Source organism: Natrix helvetica (genome assembly GCF_964273705.1).
Source record: "Natrix helvetica genome assembly, chromosome: 3".
NCBI lineage: Eukaryota > Metazoa > Chordata > Lepidosauria > Squamata > Natricidae > Natrix > Natrix helvetica.
Window position 1 is genome coordinate 91,610,891 of NC_138549.1, and position 18,578 is coordinate 91,629,468.

An 18,578-nucleotide genomic window follows, 5' to 3' on the forward strand; every position below is an offset into this window, starting at 1 on the left:
CCCCTTAGAACCTAGGCTGGAGGATGTATTGAAGCCTCCAGAAGTGGATGCCCCTGTGGTCTCTCTGACCTCTAATTCTAATCTCCCGGCCGAGTTATTAGAAGGGTTAAAGGCAGAGGATAAGAGGGCAGAAAAGGCTTGTCTCAAAACGCACCAGGCGGCTGCCTGGGCGATCAAGACCTCCACTTCGGCCTCGTTCTTTACGAGGGCATCCTTATTATGGCTGCGCCAACTCAGATCTCAGCCCCCATCTGAAGCATCTCGTTGGCGACATGATCTTAACAAGATCATTACGGCTGTGGAATACGCCTCTGATGCGTCCCTGCACGCAGCGAAATTCGCCTCCAGGGCACTAGCGTCCAACATCACTTCTCGCCGCCTGCTTTGGCTTCGGCACTGGCAGGCGGACATGAAGGCTAAGTGGAAGCTGGCTTCAGCTCCTTTCAAGGGAGAGAACCTCTTTGGGGATTCCCTAGAGAAATTCCTAATTGAGACAAAGGATAAGAGGAAGGTTCTTCCTTCCACCTTCAGGAAGCATGACAGGAAAGGTCAGGGCTCGTTCAGGAAACAGGCCTTTCGGGCACAGGAAGGTGGCCAGGCCTCTTCCTCTTCATATTCCTCCCAAAGACAGTTTAACCAGTCCTCTGACAGGTCCCAGGAACGAAACAACTTTTCTTCCAGGGGCAGACAATCCAATCAGGGGTCCTTTCGGAAGCCCTTTCGTGGGGGATCCCACAACCGTCAGTTTAGACGTGGGAAGTGACCGTCTGGGGTCTCCTCCCATCGGGGGCCACCTGCAATTCTATGCAGACCGTTGGGAGGAAACAACCTCGGACAAGTGGGTATTAAATACCATCAGGAGGGGTCTAACCTTGGAGTTTCTATCCTCTCCTCCGCGGACCTTTGTTCGCTGCCCACTATCCAAGAACCCTGTAAAGAGGGCTCTCATGCAGGCAGAGATAGATCATCTTCTGCAGATCAACGCAATAGAGGCAGTTCCTCCAGAACAGGAAGGGAGGGGGTTCTATTCCATTCTCTTCCTGGTCCCCAAGAATTCAGGGGGGTGGAGGGCCATTTTAGATCTGAAGCGCCTGAACAGACATCTGGCCTACAAGCGCTTCAAAATGCAGTCTCTCCAGTCGATCCTAAGCTGCATGCGACAAGGGGATCTGCTCACCTCCATCGATCTCAAGGAGGCGTACCTGCATGTGCCCATCCATCCTGCACACAGGAAGTTCCTGCGCTTGTGTTACAACGGAAAGCACTTCCAATACAGGGCGCTTCCGTTCGGACTTTCTTCTGCACCCAGAACGTTCACGAAGCTTCTTGCAGCTGTGGCGGCCCACCTGCGCAAGCTTCCAGTCCGCCTGGAGTGCTATCTGGACGACATCATCATCCATTCAAGAACTCAGCAGCAAGCGGTGAGAGATGTAAACGTCACAGTTCACACCTTACAGGACCACGGGTTTTCCGTAAACATGGAAAAAAGCAACCTGACTCCTGCCACACGCATACAACATCTGGGCGCCATAATAGACTCGGTGTCTTGCCAGGTGTCCCTGTCTCCGGAAAGAATCCGCAACCTCAGGAGCAGAATCCGGTTGTGTCGCAGGAACAGGTCCTGGCAGGTAGTGCAGCTATCCCAACTGTTAGGGATCATGATTTCTTGTCTCAACATAGTTCCCTGGGCACGTCTTCATGCAAGGGAACTGCAATGGTTCTTACTTCCAATGCAAAGAGCAAAGATCAGCAACTCCACCAAGAAAGTTCGCATCCCACCAAGAGTGACTCGGTCTCTGAGTTGGTGGCAGTCTCGAGCAGTGGAGAAGGGTTGCCTATTCAGAGAACCCGACAGGATCGTGGTAACGACCGACGCCAGTCTCTACGGTTGGGGGGCGCATTGCCAAGGCCAGCTGGCGCAAGGCAGGTGGTCCAGCGCGGAGGCAGCCCGGAGCATCAATTGGCTAGAGCTCAGGGCAGCCCGGCTTGCGCTGAGGAGATTTGCAGAACAGCTGAAGGGGCACCACGTTCTGCTGCTGACCGACAATGTGGCCACAAAGGCTCACGTGAACCGACAAGGAGGGACCCACTCCAAAAGACTCATGTCAGAGGCGGAGGCCATAGGACGATGGGCAGAGATCCACTTAGCGTCGCTGAGGGCGGATCACATCTCCGGGACCAGCAACGTAAGTGCGGATTGGTTGAGCCGTCAGACCATCGACAACTCGGAGTGGCAACTTCATCCGGACCTGTTCGCACAGGTGGTAAGGAGGTTTGGTCTCCCACAGGTCGACCTGTTTGCCTCGGCGGCAAACACACAGCTCCAGCGGTTCTTCTCCCGCTACAAGTCAGCACAAGCGGAGGGAACGGATGCCCTGAGGTCCAACTGGCCTCCAGGGCTTCTTTATGCGTTTCCGCCCCTCCCTCTGATCCCGCAGGTGATCTACAAGCTGCTGAAGGAGGGGGCGGAGCTCATTCTGGTAGCTCCACATTGGCCCAGGAGATCCTGGTTCGCGGACCTAGTCGATCTGTCTGTGGAGCAACCGTGGAGAATTCCTCCAGACCAGGTATCCTTGCGTCAAGGGGCCATCAACCATCCAGAGCCCCAATGGTTGCAGTTAGCCGTCTGGCACTTGAGGGGCAGCTCCTGAGGGACCAGAGCCTCTCAGACAACGTCATTAAAACCATCCAAGCTTCCAGACGTCCGGCCACTACTCGCATTTATGACGCGACTTGGGCTGCCTTTTCTTCCTGGTGCAGCAAACGGGACATTGACAGTGTGGAAGCGTCCATCCCTCAGTTATTGGACTTCCTACAGGAGGGCTTGGACAAAGGACTAGCACCAGCCACTCTCAGGCGCCAGGTTGCTGCATTATCCACCATCTTAGCCAGACACCAACCTCAATCCCTGAGTCACCATCCTCAGGTCAAAAGCTTCTTGAAGGGGGCCTACAACATCCGACCCCAGGTGGTGCACAGGTACCCGACCTGGAACCTACCCTTTGTCCTGCAGGCATTGACAGCGGCTCCCTTCGAACCTTTGAGGAAGGTATCTCTTCGACATCTGACTCTTAAGACTGCCTTCCTCATAGCCATTACTTCAGCCAGAAGGGTATCTGAGATTGCGGCCTTCTCGGCCAAGGAAGAGCTGTGCATCATCCACCCAGACAGGGTCATCCTACGGTTAGACCCCGCCTTCATGCCGAAGGTGAATTCTCATTTTCACAGGTCTCAGGAGGTTATCCTCCCGAACTTCTGTCCCAGCCCTCAACACTCCAAGGAGCGCAGGTGGCACAAATTGGACGTGCGAAGGGCAGTCCGTATTTACCTGAAACGAACTAAGGATATCAGGCACTCCGAGGCCTTCTTTGTGTCTTTTCAACCAGGTTCTCTGGGTCGCAAGGTGTCATCTTCAACCATAGGTCGGTGGCTGCGAGCTTGCATTAAGATGACATATGACCTTCAGGGCAAGCCGGTTCCACCTCGTGTAACGGCACATTCCACCAGAAGTGCGGCCACGACCGCGGCCTGGGCGACTCAAGCATCTATTCTGGACATTTGCAGAGCGGCCACGTGGGCGTCTCCCACGGCTTTCATTAGAAACTACAAGATCGATTCCTTTGCCTCTGCCGAAGCCTCTTTTGGCCGTAGAGTATTACAGAAGGTTATTGAGGCTCCGGACAATGTCACTTCTTCCCGCCCTGGGACACAATAGCTTGGGCATGTCCCATCCTTGTACTCTCCAAGCAGCGCTATGGAGAATGACCGTTGTCTTACCTGAACGGTCGTTCTCATGGCACTGCGGAGAGTACAAGACCCACCCAGGGTAATTGTTTAGCTCCGAGATTGTATCTTTGCACAGGTGTGAGCTGAGAACGTCTTCGTCGGACAAGACCTCGTTTTTAAAACTGAGCCAGAAGAGGCAAAGGAGGCGTGGCCAGAGGGGAAAAATCTACTCAGTCCATGGGCAAACAGGCTGTGTTAACCCATCCTTGTACTCTCCGCAGCGCCATGAGAACGACCGTTCAGGTAAGACAACGGTCATTCTTTGCTGCATTGTCATCTCCACTACTTTGGAGAAGTTTATTTCACTGTTCCTCCCCTGGAAGTCATCATTTTTTAGAAATGGCTTGCCAATTCCTTCTTCTTATGGTTAAGAAAAGTGACCAGTCCAATGTCATCCAGCTGGTTTTGTGGCTATGGCGAGGCTAGAACTCACAGCCTCCTGTATTCTAGTCTGATTCCTTAATCATTACACCAAATAGGCTTTTAGCAACAAAGGAAGGGGACACTAAAAATGGTACTCTTTGGGTGTCAAGTATGCTAGGTTCACCACTGAGTAACATGATCCTAAATCTAGCCCAAATAATGCTGCTACATGTATGTATTAATATATGTATATAAATGACAATAATATAAAATAAATAAAATGTTGTCCTAGGTGGCGAAATTAGAAGTGGAAGCTGAAGAACTGAGAACAAGATATGAAAAGATCATGCATGACAGCGGAACTATAACAGAAGGCAGAGATGTAGAAAGGGATGCGGTACGTGGTTCCAATCTATAGTAAATTCTTTGTGTTCCATTCTTTGGTTTATGGTTTGATTGCAGGAAAGTGAACAAAGTGACTGAACTCTTATGTTTTTTCCCTCCATTCCCGATGCCATTACGCAGATGAAGAGCCAAACGGAGGCTCGCCAGAAGGAGGTAGACTATGCCCGTGGCTTACAGAAAGCAGCTGAAGAGAAACTGCAGAAGGATCAGGAAAGCCTACTCTCCTGCCAAAAGAGCTGCGTAGAAAAATCCAAAACCCTTAGGGAGCTGCAGGCTCAGGTGCTTCGAGAATAAAACTTTCCTGCTTGATATTTAAACCAGCACCGAAAAATATTTTTTTAAAAAAACTGGCAACTTGGCTCTCATCCTGAACATCAACTATCATCAACTTTTTAAAAAATGAGGGAGTGTTTTTTTTAAAAGCTAACTACAATTTTTCAAGGAATTATACGTTCCAAATTGTTCTTTTCTGTTGTTTTTAAAGTAGGTGTTATATCAGATTCTTTTCAAAGTGGGGATTTGGGCATAAAATGGCCCCAATACTTTGGGACCAGTATTATTCAGAAATTAGTTGCTCCCAGGTAGGAAGAGTAGTTGGGACACAAATGAGTGTCTTTTTCAGTAGTAACAATTGAACAAATACTTTGCATTCCGCTGGGAATTTTAAAAATGTTATATACAGGTAATCCTAAATTTATAGTGGCAGTTGGAACTAGAATTTTCTCTTATTAAATGATGAGGGGTTAAAGATAGGAGAGGAATGGGAGTGTGGATTGGAAAGAGTTGGGTTATGGAGGATATATGGGGATGTGGCACCGGTCAAGAGGGTACACGGGTATCAGGGAGGCACGGGGTTACGCAAAAAAAAATTAATTGCTATCTATTTTAGGAACTCTGGATGGGCCTGAAGGTAGCAAATAACAAAGCTGATATAATAAAATGGAAGAATAATGTGATTGTTTATTATTTTATTATTATCCCACCTTTATAAAGGTGGCAGAGATATCTAATACTTCTTTCCCCTCCTATTTCTCCCCAACAACAACCCTGCGAAGAGAGTTATGCTGAGAGTTTTCAGTACAAGCAATGCTTCCATCCACACACCTAATTCAGGAGCAATACTTTTCAAGAGCTGTCTGAAAATGTTTTGACATACAGTGATTACAAAATTTCAATTTTCCTGAAATTATCTTTATGTTTCTTATTGAAGCTGTTTCAATAAGAAGTCACTATCCAAACAAGCCTGTTTCCAAACATATGGTTGCATGCTGCATAGCAATACACACAACTTTTGAAATTCAAAGGCAGTGGTTTTTTTTGTTCGTTCATCTAATATGTTTGTAAGTCCCTTTCCAGCAAATGAAGATGGACTCAGCTGAACACTTGTTGAAATAATACAAAACGAGTCCATTTCCTGTTAAGCTTAATTCAGAAGGTGAGAAGAACCAGAACAGGATCTAATGAATTGATCCTGATGTCCATACCTTCTTGTGTCTAGGGCAGATGGGAAAGCAATTCTTGAAAACAGCTGTGGGGACGTAATGGTTGAAGTGCAGTATTGCAGGCTAATTCTGCTGACTGCCAGCATTCAAATCTGACTGGCTCAAGGTTGACTCACCTTTCCATGCTTCTGTGGTCGGTAAAATGAGGACCCAGATTGTTGGGAGCAATATGCTGAGTCTGTAAACTGTTCAGAGAGGATTGTTAAGCACTGTGAAATGATATATAAGTCTAAGTGCTATCACAATTCTCCCTGAACTGGATCTTCCACAATCTTGGATTTTTGTATATTACTCCTGCAAAATACAATCCGACTAGTTTGTATTTACAGTGGGTTTATCCGCCACTACTGCAGCTAGTTTCACAGCAGTTCATTCCTATATATCCTTTGCTAACATGCTAACATTTCTCCCCTTTTTTAAACAGATAAATCATAGTGATGAATTTTTGAAACAGCTTTCCTTGGAGGAGGAAAATTACAACATTCAGCTAAAATATGAGGAAGTTAAAAGGTAAGTGTGACACTTGCTTTCCTTCAAAGCTACTTATTCCTACTTATTTCTCTGTGTGGTATTCTTACGCTTGTGTATATATTTGACTTAAAAGAAAGCTAGAGGAAGTTGAATTGCAAAACACAGAGCTGGAAAATCGGTTGGTGACTCAAGAAGATAGCCTTCAGAAAACCGAACTGCAGTTTAAACAGAAACTTACAGAATATGATGCTTTAGCAAGACAGCTAGAAGCTGCTTTGGAAGATGGAAGGAAACAGGTAAAATTAGTATTGATGGTGAATGTTTTGTTAATGGAATTAAGAATAATACGTCCCAGATAATTACAAATAGTTATAGATAGCTCTCGACTTATGAATACAATTGAGCCCAAAATCTCGGTTGCTAAGTGAGACACTTGTTAAGTGAGTTTTGTCCCATTTTATATCCTTTCTTTGCCCAGCGGTCAAGTGAATCACTGCAGGTGTTAAGTTAGTAATATGGTTGTTAAGTGAATCTGGCTTCCCCATTGACTTTTCTTTTTGGGAAGGTCACAAAAGGGGATCACGTGACCCTGGGATGCTGCAACCGTCATAAGTATGAGTCAGTTGCCAAGCACCTGAATTTTTATCACATGCCTATGGGGATACTGCAGCGGTCGTAAGGTGAAAAATGGTCAGAAGTCACTTTTTTCAGTGCCATTGTAACTTTGAATAGTCACTAGATCAGGGGTGTCCAAACTTGGGAACTTTAAGACTTGTGGACTTCAACTCCCAGAATTCCCCAGCCAGGCTGGCTGGGGAATTCTGGGAGTTGAAGTCCACAAGTCTTAAAGTTCCCAAGTTTGACACCCCTGCACTAGATGAACTGTTGTAAGCCAAGGATACACACACATACACACCCACACACACCAATTATGACTAAAGGAGAATTATATATAATCACAGAACAATTGTTATATTGCAGAAGAATTTCCTTTTCAGTTTCTTTTCTCCCTTCCTGTGCAAAAGTCCTAGATCAAAACCCATCCTAATTGTTCCTCTAAACCAATTGCACATCGTAACAGAAGCATCTCTTAGATTTCCCGCTGTTGTGAAATTTGGTTTTTAAAAAGGGCAAAATAGATGTAAAATATATATAAATATATTTAGCCATGTGCCTTTTATGAAAGGAAAATGCATTCAGGAATGTGTAGAGGCACATTCAATTTTAAATTCTTGACCTATTACCATTGTAGCGAAATGTAAAGGTGGAGTGTAAAAGATGCATAAAAAATGATGCTTGAAATAAATTGCTCAGTTTATCTGAAACATAGTGGTTCTTATTCACATTGGCCTTTAGACAGCTAAAATAAATGGCGGTGTGCCTAATCTTTAGTAAGTCTAAGGCATGCCTCTGTCTGGGTATCTATCCTTTAAATAATTTCCATCTTAGAGAAAATCCTTTGATTCCCTTTTTATTTGATCTCCATGCACGTTCTTATATAACGTATTAGATGGTTTATTCAGGTGTAAAAGACCAGGTTCCATCTGAAGGCTGAATTAAACTGATTTATTACTTAACGGTTTAGAATCTTCTCAATTAACAGTTAGCATCTGCTTGGAGTTAGATAAGGGTCCACATAATTCAATGGGTGTTGGATTTAATCTGTTTGTGTCTATGTAAGATCACGTGGCGGCCGTGGCAAGGGGGGCGTTCCACCAGGTTCGCCTGGTGCGCCAGTTGCGGCCCCTTTTGGACCGGGAGGCCTTGCGCACAGTCACTCACGCGCTGGTGACGTCCCGCCTGGACTACTGTAACGCTCTCTACATGGGGCTCCCCTTGAGGTGCGCCCGGAGACTGCAGTTGGTCCAGAATGCAGCCACGCGGGTTATTATGGGGAGATCGAGATTCTCCCATATAACACCTATCCTGCGCGAGCTGCACTGGCTTCCTGTGGCCTACCGGGTGCGCTTCAAGGTACTGGTTACCATCTTCAAAGCGCTCCATGGCACAGGGCCTAGTTACCTGCGGGATCGCGTCCTGCCCCATACATCCCTGCGACCCATTCGCTCACACAGAGAGGGGCTACTCCGGGTGCCGTCCTCTAGAGAGTGCCAGAGGGCGGTGCCCAGGAGTAGGGCCTTCTCTGTGGTGGGCCCTACCCTTTGGAATGACCTCCCCCCAGACATCCGGACAACAACCGACCTTCGCTCCTTCCGTATGAAGCTGAAGACCTACCTGTTTCGTCAAGCCGGCCTGGCATAACGTTACAATCTTGCCACCCCAGGTCATTTTATAATGGGAAATTTTGTTTTTAAAGTTTTTAGAGTTTAATATTTTTGGGGTTTTAAATTTTGTAAGTATGCTTATTTATGGACTTATTTTTACCTCCTCTGCACGATATATGGTTCTATCTTGATTATTGCTCTGTACGTCGCCCCGAGTCCCTGTGGGGAGAGGGGGCGACTAATAAGTTCAATAAAATAAATAAATAAATAAATAAATAAATGTAGGGATTCTAGGCTGACCCCCCAGGTTCTGTAACTCCTACAGTTTGGGATGAAACATATTGAAAATCTGCTTAAAGTCAAATTAACCCAGTGTTTCTCAAACTTGGCGAATTTAAGTCCTGTGGACTTCAACTCCCAGAATTCCCCAGCCAGCTATGCTGGCTGGGGGATTCTGGGAGTTGAAGTCCACAGGACTTAAAGTCGCCAAGTTTGAGAAACACTGAATTAACCCATGAAAAAAGGAAAGCATGGAGAAAAATAAATTTTAAATCCTCCTTTTGGGAAAAATAAATCATCCTGATAAACAAATACAAAAATGTAGTCAGAGAGACAAAAGATAAAATTACTAATTATGTTTTTAAAAAATCAAATTCCAGCAAATTGATTTTGCTGGAATATCCACAAAGGGAGCTTTTCTTTCTCTGATAATATAACTAATAGCAAGGATTGAACCAAAACTCTTTTCTGGATTATAACCTTCCTCTCTAGGAAAAAATGTTCAATTAGTTTCTCTAAGTGGACAAGGGTTCAGCCAATATTTAGTTTCAAAGATAGATACAGCTTTAACAAAAGTAAAATTTGATATTTTAGTCTGAGCCAAGAAGTCGGCAGTCAAAATTATAAAAATAGTATCATTTCTGTTTGAGTGATTATTGAAAACGGTAGTAGTCTTTTGGAAAATATTCATATTAAACCTGAAGGTTAATGTAAAAGAAATCATAAATATATCATTTCAATCTATTTTTTCTATACATTTTTCTGTTAAAAATATAGATTTCTATAACAGACAAGCATGTTGGTGGCCGCTCATGGAAACAAAATAGTTTACTCTTGAAGTTGAAAGTTATGTAATTCAAGTGAACCTTAAGATGTTTAATTCTTACAGTTAACAGAGGAACTAGGAAAAATTAATTCTAAGGAGCGATCTTTTCAGTTGAAAATATTGGATCTAGAAAATGAATTAAGAGAGAAGAAAAAAGAAAAGAAAGAGCTATCCAAAAGACTGGACAGTGTAAGTAGACTTTTTTTTTCATATCAAAAAGCTAGATGTGTGTACTGCAATAACATTTCATCTAGTTTAAGATTGATAATTCTTTTTATTATTTCAGTATTACTTTAAATTGCCTTAAACTTTTAAAACTCATTAGATTTCCATAAGAATTCAAAAAGATCAAACACATTGTATCTAGCAAATTAGGTATAGTTTATTTTTAAATAGGCTAATTAGATGTGGATCTCTAGTTCACATAAATTTTCCAATTTATTCTATGGTGCTGTCGATCAATGTCTACAACTGTACGAATTTGTAGAACACTTAATCTTCACTTCCTACTGTTTGTTATCTATTCTTTTCCTTCCAAAGCCCAGACTTTTTATTCTTAACAATAATTGGACAATTACAGAAAACCTTTTCTGTGCATGTTTCTCTATCTACTGAATTATATGCCCTTACTTCTAAGAATCCATTGAGAATTCTCTACGTTATTATTTTTTTTCTGGCTGTGATCATTATAAAGGGCGGGAAGCAGAATTTTGAAAAGGAAGTGCCTGAAAGGAAAGGATTAAATATCCCCTCCTCACACATGGGCCGGTTGGAATGCATTTCGTAATTTGGAGCAAACAAGAACAGGGACTTAGAAACAATGTACTTAATTCACCATGTAAGATTACAATGTGTTTCTTCCTTGCATGGATCTTGCCAGGATATTGAATTAAACCAAGGGCATTTGGGATCAGATCCCTAACTCATTAAGACGGAGAGAAATTCAAACAAACCTAACTGCAATCCTAAAATACACTTTTTAGTGACTATAGCCATATATTTTTATTTTATTCATTTATCAGAATTTAGAAACTGTCCATCTCCCTCACAGAGAGTCACTGAGCAAATATGTAGAAATAAAATGTATAACAAGTAAAATATTAAAATGTAAAAACTGTATATAAGAGCCGAGCTGGCGCAGTGGTTAGAGTGCAGTACTGCAGGCTATTTCAGCAGACTGCTAGCTGCAGTTCAGCAGTTCAAATCTCACTGGCTCAAGGTTGATTCAGCCTTCCATCCTTCCGAGGTGGGTAAAATGAGGACCCAGATTGTTGGGGGCAATATGTTGACACTGTAAACCGCTTAGAGCGGGCTGTAAAAGCACTCTGAAGCGGTATATAAGTCTAAATGCTAAGTGCTCATCCTGAAAACAAATGAAGTGACAAAATTGGTCTGCATTTTGACCAATTCAAATATGAAGTGGTATATAAGTCTAAGTGCTATTGTTATAAGAGGCAAAGTTATTTAAATTTAATATTAAAAATTAATTAAAAGGCGGGAGCAGGACCTTCCGGGTACTAATCAGCCCCAAGGCCAAGTGGTCCTTTGTGAGCACTAAGCAAGACAGCAGAGCCAGGTTTTTAGACTTTTCCAAAAGTCCAAGAGAGTGGGGGCCTCTGGAGAGAGAATGTTTCAAAGGGCAGGGGCAATTGCACAGAATGTTCCCTTCCCGGATTCTGCCAGTTAAGACTGATGGGATCTGGGACATACCATCTCTCCCTCAGCAGGTTAATGCAGTAGGGTGAAGACCATGCTGCAGGTAACCTATCCCCATAACCTACCCCCATGTAAGGCTTTATAAAAGTCAATACCAATAAAACCAACACCTTGAATTGGACCCAGTAATAAACCGGCACTCAGTGAAACTCACACAACAGAGGTGTAACATGCCCCATCCTTGGGGCATACAAGATTCTTTACGTGGCCACATTCGGATCTGGATATTTTTTAGGGTTAGTCCCATGTAGACCACGTTGCAATAGTTCGAAAAGGGAAAAGACCGAGCAGAGAGCCTCCTTAACCAAGAAAGGCCTAAACTGACACACAACATGAAGTTGTACTTGTCAAAATGGTTTAATAATCTTAAAGCTGAATCTTCCAAGGTAAATATTGTTAAAAGTACAGCTTGGACATCTTGCAGCTAAGTGTGAAGAATGCATAGAATGCTTCTGTTGCTTTTTATTGATGTGAAAATTTAGTACAGAGATGTAAAATGGTATCTAAATCTGCACTCATTGGGTGGGCTACAAGATTTCACTGGGCTCACAAACAAATTCCCAGAGTTCCATCTTTTTTTCATTTAGGAAGGAGGGACCGAATAGCTATGACAGATGAAAATCTTGCTTGACCCTAGTTGGAGATGGCAATGATTGAATCTGGGCCTTATACATATAAGAATAGATGCTTTTCTATTGAGTCACCCTCTTTCCTTTTGATAAATGTACCAAGTTTCATGTTCTTGCAGGGTGTTTGTGGAATATTACTTGCATCAAGTAATCAAGTAACTTTTTTCACCACAAAGCTTTAATTTATTTGAATTAGCCATTCCAACCACGGCATCAGAACATTTGGTAGATACAGATCATATCTGTCTTAAAATTCTTGCTTCAATAGAATATTTCTTTCCTTTCTTGTGTCAGGGCCATTAAGTTATATTTTAAGCATTTTCTGTTTTTGTTTTAGGCTGACAGTTAAAAATAAACATGGAATTAATTTTAATTCATGCACCAGCAGAGTGTCATAGAGTTAATACAGAACACATCCTTTGTTTATCTTTTTTCACACAAACAGGAGCATATATACACATGCACATGCATGTACAATGCACATATACTGAAAATACATTACAGAAAAGTGAGCACATATCAGATTGTTCCACTTCAAGTATTTATGGAAAAAATGTGAATAGTATATACCTATAAACAAAACTCAGGCCTGTTATATGTATATATGTTGTAGGTTTACATATAGAGCAATGATTTTAAGAACAATTTATCAGTGGGATGGGTTGCCTCCAGAAGTTGTGGGTGCTCCAAAACTGGGAGTTTTTAAAAAGAGAGAGAACTACAATTTGTCTGAATAGGTATAGAGTCTCCTGCTTGAGCAGGGGGTTCGACTAGAAGACCTCTAAGATCCTTTTCAACTCTGTTATTCATTACTGTATGTTTTAAAAACCCTTCCCCAAGACAATCATTTGCGTAATCACTTTTAACTAGAAGTGGTTACTACAGCTAGCACTCACAAATTGCAATGATATTTACTGACCAGATGAGTAAATAGCTGGCCTCCCTACTTGAATAATTTTTTAAAAAAACATTAAGAACCCTGAATTACTTGAAAACTTCCTTCTTCAAGCACTTGGTGCTGAAAATAGCAATGTGTAAATTTGTTAGTAATGTTTATTTATCTTTTTTTTCAGCGAGATAAACGTCATGAAGTGTCTTTAAAGGAACTAGAACACGGTCTTCAAAGATCAGAAAACCAAAACCAAAGTATCCAAAACTATGTGAAGTTTTTGAAAGCTTCTTATGTAACTATGTTTGGCTAAATTTCCTTGTTTTTTTCCCCCACAAACTAAAACATATTTTGGAACAGATTTTTGTCTGTGTTTATAGCAATGGAACTCATTGTGTTTAGGTTCCCTTCTACTGTGTTCCCCAAAATTCATATTCGTATCCAACATCTGCTGAAAAAATCTCTACCAAGCATGATTGTTTCAGAAAATTCTTGAGAGTGAAGAAATGCAGAAGTGGAACAGCTATTCTAACTCTGATATAGAAATCTACATTGAAGTGATGGAAGTAGCAATAACGTTGGAGGGAAGTAATCTCATAATACTGGAGTAACCCAACAAGTATCCTGTTGTTATTTTTTTAAAGCTAACATTAATAAACTCAAAGTCATAATTGCTGAAAATAGCAATGAGGGAAAAATGGAAGAGCGCAGAAGCAGCATGTGGCTATAGTAGGAATTTGATTGACATCTGAAAACCAAAGATGACACATATAAAAGATAGGGAAAGGAATACTTCATGAACAAGAATATATAAGATAGCCTGGAAGTAAACAGCTGGTGACAAGAAAGCCAAAATTTAGACAAACCTAGTTTTGGCAAGAGATGCTAAGAACAAAGATGGATCCTTTAGGTATATTAAAAATTAAAAGAATCAGTTTATCTGATGCACGTTAAAGATGTCAAAAGGAACAAAGCAAAACCAGAATTATACAATTTTATTTTGGCTTAGCCTTTGAGAAGATTATGTGTTTTTCACCAGTCAATTGTGAAAAGTAGAATGCAGAGGCAGCATTGAAGCGTGAGATTTTTTCAAAATGATCAAGAAATATCTATTCACATTCCAAAAGGAAGGGAAAGGGGATTGTAAGAAATTAAATTCTTAGTACATCTTCAATATCTCTGAATATTCTAAAGCAGATTATGAAGAGATTATTCTGTAAACACTTAAAACAATGGAGTCATTAATAGAATTCTGAATTGATTTGTCAATATTTAGTCTTGCCTTGTTTTTTTGATGAGGTTACTTCATAGCAGATTCTAAGAATCATATAGTGTGATAGGGTTTTATGTCAGCAAACTTTCAGGAAGCATTTTATGATACATTACCAAATTACTTGTTTATAGGCTGAAGGAATGACTTGAATAGCTAATATCTGGCTTGGAAATAACACTCAAATACTGCTTATCAAGTTGGGGTGAGATTCACATGGAATATCACAGATTCAATCCTGGATCCTATGTTTATCAATCTTTTTACTAAAGATCAGGATGAAGAGGTGGCAGGAATGTTTATCAGATCATCAGATGACATAAAAATGGCTATGATCTTTATTAATATTTATTTTATGTAGTGAGTATCCAATCCAAATGATTCTATGAGGCTTTAAAAACAAGAAGAATAAAAATAAGAAACATATCTCTACCCACACTGACATCAAACAGCACCAGTTCGATTGGAGCGACACAAAAATCGGCCACGCTCGTGAGTTCATCTAAGCCTAACACTCCACAAGCAATTCCATCAACAGACACATTGACCTACAACCAGCCTACAAACTCCTCAGAATCCAAATCAACTGCACAGCCAACCAGAAACAGCACCAACGTTCAACACACAGATACACACACACACACTCACCAGCAGTTCACCCCCAATGACCCTGACCTGATGTCATCTCCTTATCCTAAGACCCATCACAAGATTCTTACTGATGACTCCCACCTGACCTATCACAAGACCCTCACTTGACACACCTACACCTGAAGCCCTTATAGACAAAAGAACACTGATACTGACATCCCCTAAAGCAGTGTTTCTCAACCTTGGCAACTTGAAGATGTCTGGATTTCAACTCCCAGAATTCCCCAGCCAGCTGGCTGGGGAATTCTGGGAGTTGAAGTCCAGACATCTTCAAGTTGCCAAGGTTGAGAAACACTGCCCTAAAGACTGCTGAAGATGTTACCTAGCCTGGTAACAAAACGTCCTGAAACCAATCCACAAGCTCAAATAACAAAGTTTCACCTTCATCCTACATCCCAGCTACAGATATTCGCCACTGTTGCAAGAGACACATTGGTTGGTGTCCAAAAGGGAAAAAAACAACATTTTTTTAAAGAAACACCCCACCCTAGAAGACAGATAAACTTTAGAACAATTTTGCTAGGTAAAAGAAATGGGTTGAAAGCACTGAAATTTAAGAGAGAGAAGTGGATAGCTGTTCACTTAGAAACAGTAATCCAATGTAGAAGTAAAAAAAAAAGTGGAGGGATACCTGTCTGGCTAAAAGTTAATGTGAAAAAAATAATGGAATACAGTAATTCAGTGTGAAATGGCTACAAAGAACGCAAATGCAATTTTAGGCTGCATCAACCGAAGCCTCATTTCTAAATTACAGGAAGTAATAAATTTGCTTCGCATTGGTAAGACTCCCCAGTAATAAGTCCCAATTTTGGGCACCATACTTTAAAGAAGGATCTCAATGGGACAGGTTCAAAGAAAGATGAGGATAATCAGGGATGAGAAACCTAAAGACAGATTGAAAGAGCTGGTGCGTTTAGCCTTCAGAAAAATAAACTGAGGAAGAAAAATGGCACTTTACAGATATGTGAGAAAATTACAAGGAAAAAGACTTGAGTATGGCGCTCTCATTTCCAAATGGAGGACACAAAATGCATTTAAGTTTCAGGAAGGCACATTGTGATTCATCTTTTTTAACTTCCTAATGACCAAACCAGAGGAACCAGTTATCCACTATTAGAGGTGCTTTAATTTGGATTTCTGCCCTCAGCGTGTGGTTAGTTCATAACCCAAGTGCCCCATTCTGACCAATTTCAGTTTTTGGGGGGACCCTAGGAATACAGGTGATAGAGAAACAAAGTAATCCAGACAGGAAAGGAATTCTGGCATGACTATCATTATTAAATCTCTAAAATCCTCCCCCCCCCCCCCAATATATCTATATCTATCTATCTCCTACTTTGGCAATGGAGTTAATTTAGGAGGTGATATCCACCAAGAATATTTTATCTGGGATGGCCTTTTGTCCTTTGTTCATCATAATATTTTCAAAGATGGTGATGGTAACATAAAAAGTACATTTCCCCTGATCCTGCTGTTGGCTGTTGGCTGCACTAGTAAAATGCTCTTTGTGCTTGAATTTTACTACTCTAGATTCTAATCTCTCTGGCTTTAGGGAAATTTGCGCTGAACCCCAGATTCTTGGGAATTGAAAAGTGGACTTCCACCCTATTGTCCTTAGTCCATTTAGTCTTTGAAGACCTAAAAGATTCTGGATTGGGAGAAGGGAAGGAATAGTTCATTATCAATTGGTTTCTCCCTGTGCTTGAGAGTTTCAAGGGGAGGAATTCTCCTGCTCTCATATGCTTTTGATTTGTTAAGTGTCTGGGAAAGGAGAATTTACGGCAGAAGCCGAAGTCTCTCAAGGCAACTTGAGGCCCCGACCTGCTTTAATCTGGTCTGCCAAATAGACTATTACCAGTGTTTCAGAACCAAGACACAACTTTTATCTCTACTTCCTAGTCATGGCATGAAGGTGCTATAAATCTTTTTGCTAAGAATGATTTGAGCCTGATAGTAGGATCTTAATAGTTTCTTTCCATAACATAACTTGAGGAATTTCTTAAAAGATATTCTAACTTTACCTCAGATTTCTTGCATTGGGAGGATGAGTTTAAGGCATCCAGATTCTTCCATAATTTACAGGTAGTCCTTGCTTAAGGGCTGCCTGGTTTAGTGATCAAAATTATGGTACTAAGGAAGCTTTGGAACCAGTCCTCACACTTACGACCTTTGCAGCATCTCTCTGCTCTTACTTTCACTTGCTTATTTACTCCTTCCAATGTGTCCTCAAAGAGAAAGAACACCAGTTCAGCTGAAGGTTGGAGCAAGAAGCTATTGAAAACTAGAATAAAATTGAAGATAATTGAGTTGCCATCATGTGGTTTTTATTTCGTGACTGCTTTGTATAACGACCAACTTGCCCCAATTGCAATAGCTAAATGAGGACTATCTAGTAAATTCCAGAACATTGCTTAGAACCCCAACTTTGTATGTTCAGTCAGGCTATAAAGAGGAATTGCTTTTTTATGGCCTATTGCAACGTAGTTTGAAAACCTTCCAAAAATTGCTTGCGGAAAATAGTCTGCTAAAGTCTTAATTGAAATGCATTTTTAGGTTCATACATGATCACTGTAAAGATACATGAGTTTTTGTGTCTGGTTTAAAGTGCTGTTTTTCACTGTCAAAGAACTATTTTGGAGGGGATGCCAAGATCTAAGAAACAATTTCTTCCCTCAGGCAACAATTGCTGTTGCATGAAGTGAGAAAGGGTAACCTACAGCTTCCCCAGGAAGCCTCAGATATGCACCTGCCCTGGAGCCCCTATGTCCATTTCCTTAGCAAAGCATCTTCCAGGTTTAGGCTGAGGCTTCTGGATAAGCTGAGTAGGAAGGAAAATTAAAAGCTATCAATTGTATAGGAGCAATAACAAGCCAATTTTTAAGGCTGGCTTGATTATCCAAAAATTATTTCTCTAAATCATCCTGGCTTGTTTCCTTGTGTTACTTCCTGATTTATTCTCCAGTCCGGATTATTATCCAGTCCCAGGTCTCCTGAACTGGTCCAGACTGATGATTGTTGCTAAATCCCAGGACTGTCATCTTTTCTTGTCAAATAAAATGTTTTCCTACAAACTACTATAGTGCTGATTACACATAACTTTATTCTGTGAGGTAGTTGTCAGTGTATAAGGCAGGAATCCTCAAACTTTTTAAACGGGGGGCCAACTCAACGGTACCTCAGATTGTTGGGGCCGGACCAGCTGGCTGTGCTTGGTTAGGTGGTCAGGTGGCTGGGTGGGTGTGGCCAATTTAGCAGTCCATTGAACAATGCACACAAACTTTAATTTGTTTTGCTTCTGGGGGTGTTTTATTTGCTTTTGTTTGCATGTTGCTCTTTTGGTTGTCTTTTCTTTTTACTAGATTATTTTTTTCAGTTGTTTAGGAGTCTAGTGGCCCACTTAAGGAAACTCAGTTTTGCAACAATTCTTCTCAGCCCCAAGGAGCTTGAGAAATCTCTCCCCCCCCCCCCGCTCTCTCTCACTCCCTGTTTTTCTCTCTCTCTCTACCTTCTGGAGGTGGGGAGGGGAAAAGGGGGCAATTTTTGCCAGTTTTTCACACCCACCCACC

At 41.8% G+C, this 18,578-nt stretch overlaps 1 protein-coding gene across 2 annotated transcripts in view; it reads left to right on the forward strand.

Annotated features, from left to right (window-relative positions):
- ODF2L (outer dense fiber of sperm tails 2 like) overlaps window positions 1-14,325 on the forward strand; it is a 43,381-nt gene extending 29,056 nt beyond the window's left edge. Inside the window, exons 13-18 of one of the 2 annotated variants that reach the window (XM_081947211.1) lie at window positions 4,442-4,546; window positions 4,675-4,833; window positions 6,481-6,566; window positions 6,661-6,823; window positions 9,921-10,046; window positions 13,276-14,324. In XM_081947211.1, coding sequence (XP_081803337.1) covers window positions 4,442-4,546; window positions 4,675-4,833; window positions 6,481-6,566; window positions 6,661-6,823; window positions 9,921-10,046; window positions 13,276-13,404 — 768 coding nt within the window. In that variant the 3' untranslated portion in view covers window positions 13,405-14,324. Of the gene's footprint in view, window positions 1-4,441; window positions 4,547-4,674; window positions 4,834-6,480; window positions 6,567-6,660; window positions 6,824-9,920; window positions 10,047-13,275 lie in introns of both variants that reach the window. The other variant, XM_081947212.1, reaches the window with a different exon arrangement.
- The last annotated feature ends 4,253 nt before the right edge of the window (window positions 14,326-18,578 follow it).